General features: G+C 41.1%; 1 protein-coding gene across 1 annotated transcript in view; it reads right to left on the bottom strand.

The window, feature by feature from the left end:
* The window catches only part of Asap1 (ArfGAP with SH3 domain, ankyrin repeat and PH domain 1), a 301757-nt gene that overhangs the window by 135347 nt on the left and 162616 nt on the right, over positions 1 to 3794 (bottom strand). The window contains exon 3 of the mRNA XM_033760856.1: positions 421 to 493. Coding sequence (XP_033616747.1) covers positions 421 to 493 — 73 coding nt within the window. The remainder of the gene's footprint in view (positions 1 to 420; positions 494 to 3794) is intronic.

The following is a 3794-nucleotide window of genomic DNA, read 5'->3' on the forward strand; positions in this document are numbered from 1 at the left end:
AGTTTCGACACCTGTGGAACTGAGCATATCTGTGTGTGTGTGTGTGTGTGTGTGTGTGTGTGTGTAGGCCCTGGGTTTGAGTCCTAGTCTTGTCCTCCAAAAAAGGGAAAAAATTCCCATGTACTTAACTGAAGCCATTAAATCATAGGCTGAAACAGATTTGTCTTAGGTCTCCTGTGTCAAAATCACCTCTTACTCTGCTCAGTTCAAGGCATAATTTTCAAGGCAACTAATTTTTTTTTTAACTGTAGTAAAATTGACAAATTTAGGCTGAGATAGAGAGGGGAAAAAGAAAGAAAAGCTGAGTTTCTTTAACCTACTAACTTTTTCACTTATATCAAGTCTTTTATACACACATCCCATAGAGAAAGCTGTACATAGTACTTATCCATCATGCAGTCTGGTTTAGAAGGCACTTACCTTGGCCAGAATTGTATATTGCTTTTACAGATTTCTTCACTTTCTGTAGTGCTGTTCTATCTTGGTCTAGAGCCTAAAAGAGAAAAAATACAGGAAAGGGGATGTTGGAAAAACTTGGCACATTAAAAACAGAAAACTGGTTCATAACTACTTGTTTTGCTGAGCACCAGAGCAACAACAAACAGACAAATTTATGAACAATTAGCCATCTCAAAGGCCAGAAATGCCCAGCTTGGTGTAACTACACTTTCTGCCTAAGGGCAGAGTCACTCTAAAGTTCAGTGTTGGGGAAATGGCATCTTGGGGCTGGTCAGTTATCATGCTAAAAAATGACAGAGGCACGTGGGAAAACTCAAGATAGTTTGTACTCTCATAAGGGAGAAAAGCAAACATAAGACAGGATGGCATGATACCCAGGGAACAAAACACATTTGTGGTGATTTCATCCAAACCAAAAGGACTCAGGGAAGTGTAACAGGAATGACCTTCTCACAGTACTTCTAAATCTGAGGATTTTAGTGTTAGAAAATTAACTATAGCATATGAAAGTGGTTTGGGGGGCAGTTAATATTTAAAAAAATCTTTCTACTAAAAGAATGCAGTATGTAAATGCTACATGACATTTTTGATGCTTTTAAACAAATCATAGCCGAGAACCAACACATCTGTATCAGGCTACCTGATCTATGAGGCTATCTGATCTGCTGCTGACTTTTAATCCAGGTGGTGGATATGGAATTACATGTAGTGCATTAAAATTCACTGAACTGCACACTTAACTTGTGTACTCTTTCCTGTATTATACTTCAACACCGCGTTTAAAAGGGGTGTAACTCCATATGTAGATGTGGCACACTGAATGACACCCCGCCCCCCGGGACTGAACTCAGGACCTTGTGCTTGCAAGCAGGCACCGTACCACTGAGATAAATCCCTGGCGCTATGAATTTCTTAAAACAACTTCAAGCTCATCTCTGCTTTCCCAACAGTTTGCGGTCCACAGGCTAGGAACCCCTAGGTGGTATGTCAAGATTTGGAGGGCATAAGCAATAAAAGTAATAATGATAAACTTGCAGACATTTGTGTGTATGTGTGCATGTGCTAGGGATCAAACCCACAACCTCATGCATGCTAGACAAGTGCTGCACCACTGAGCTACATCCCCGGCACCTAGACATAAAATTACAAAAGCATTGAATTTACACTTAAAGGTATTACAGATTTTAAACTCCAGAACTTCCAGTGAGAAAACTGAAGCCCAGAGGTTAAGCACTTTCCTGCAGGTCACCATATAAAGAGCTGAAAGGGGTAAATGCAGAGGCAGCAGGCCCTGGTTAGTCCTACTTTTCTACAAAGTGGTCTTTTTCTTAACGTGTAGTTCAATTGTCGCTCAAATGCCATTTTCCTTCAGGTCCTGTTCTCTAGACAGCAATGGCTGGCCAGGTGGGCATATGACTCATGCTGGGTTCAAAGACCTTTCTAGGATTTCTGGGACTGGGATCACAGTGCCAGTCCCATTCTGATGAGGTCAAGCTGAGGACCACTAGTGGTTCTTTTTCTAAATGTGTGGAAGAGTCTGGCCAGACCTGATGGTAACAGAGACAGGAGGTAAAGAGTCTTGGTGGCATCTGAGCCCATGTTTCTAGGTGTCTTCCAGGCACATGTCACTGATAACCTTAGTGCAGTCTGAGTACCCGAGACAACAAATCTCTTCTGTCTCAAGCAAGTTGAAGTTGGGTTTCTGTCACCTGCAACCACAGGTCCTAAACTAAAGTTTACTAAGCAGTTACTACATGGCAAGTATAATGCCTGTTACATAAAAGACACCAATTATATGATACATATGTTGTCTTTTTGCATTGGATCTTAAAAAAAAAAACAAAATTCAACTCTGTGATGTATCATCTCCAGTTTTTGGATAAGAAATTCTGGTAGGCCTTTAATAAATATTCATGGGGTAGAAGGAGGAAGGTATGAACTAGTTTGCCCAAGGTCGTGAAAACCAGAAAGCTGAAGCCACAGGTCACACTAATATCTACGGAATCCCAAAGCACATGTTTTTCCACCTGGATGCTGCTATAGGTGCCAGTTTTCACAATGTGAAGCTAATTCTATTTCTACCACACCCTTCACTTATATTCCACCTCTATAATTTGTCACACCCATGGCCTACTAGGATTTGTTTAATTACTAAATATATATTTTTTTCTTCTGGTACCAGGGATCGAACTTGCGACATTGCGCTTGCGAGGTAGGTGGCAGAAGCACTGAGCTAAATCCCCAGCCCAAATTACTATATTTTAAAAAATCTATGCAATCCTTTTTAAGTTGAATGACTGCACTATAAAAGCCATAATACATGGAAAATCAGGACCACTTGCCATTTGTTACGGTTTATATCCAAAATGTTCCTCAAGAGGCTCATCTGTCAGATGGGACTTTTGAAGGTGCCTAGGTTATGACGGATTCATATTAGGTGGTGCTGGGAGGCAATGGACATGCAGAAGTGGTGCCTAGGGAAAGGAACTGTATCTTCTGGGCCCCTTCTCGGGTTTTCTCTCTCTCTGCTTCCTGGCTGCCACAAATGAGCAGCCTCGTCTGCCATGCTCTGGCCTCAAGGGTATTCTGCCTCCCTTCAGGACCAAAGCAATGGGACCAACTGACCTCTGCAATCATGACCCAAAATAAAACCTTCCTCCTTTGTTTTTCTCAAGCATTCTGTCACACTGATGAAAAGCTGAATAACATAGCATTAATAGAAGATATCTTCAACAGACCACATACCTCTGACTATATAAGATGCCCACCGGCTCAGTACCCATGTCAGTTAACATACTGATTACACTGGACATTTCAATCGTGAAATGTGTAAGGAAACATTTCACGAGACAGATGAGAAAAGAGATGTTTAGAAAGTTAACTAGTCTGGGATGGCAGAGCTGGAATTTAAACACAGATCTCGACAACAAAACCTCATCTCCTAACCCTACCTGGTTCTTCATTTCAATGATCTGTGACAGGCAATGTTTTATCATATAGGGGTGGGGAGCACTGCCCACCAGTTATCAGAGAGAAACCTGAATTAAGCAATTATAAGACATTTACATTGCTAAGAGAGTAAAAAGAAATAAAATAGTGTGAATAAGCACTCACCCAAGAGATTAAATTCAATAGCTTTGATGAACTGTTTTTGAGGCAAGGACAATGAAATAATAATCCTAAAACTGTTCATCATTTTTTTTGTTTTGTTTTGTTTGGTTTTGGTGTTTTTGAGCCAGGGTCTCACTATGTAGTTGAGATTGACCCGGAACTCACTATGTAGCCCAGGCTGGTCTCGAACTCACAGCAATCCACCTGCCTCAGCCTCCAGCCTC

The sequence above is a fragment of the Fukomys damarensis genome, unplaced genomic scaffold, assembly GCF_012274545.1.
Source record: "Fukomys damarensis isolate Sample0158 unplaced genomic scaffold, DMR_v1.0_HiC HiC_scaffold_5, whole genome shotgun sequence".
NCBI lineage: Eukaryota > Metazoa > Chordata > Mammalia > Rodentia > Bathyergidae > Fukomys > Fukomys damarensis.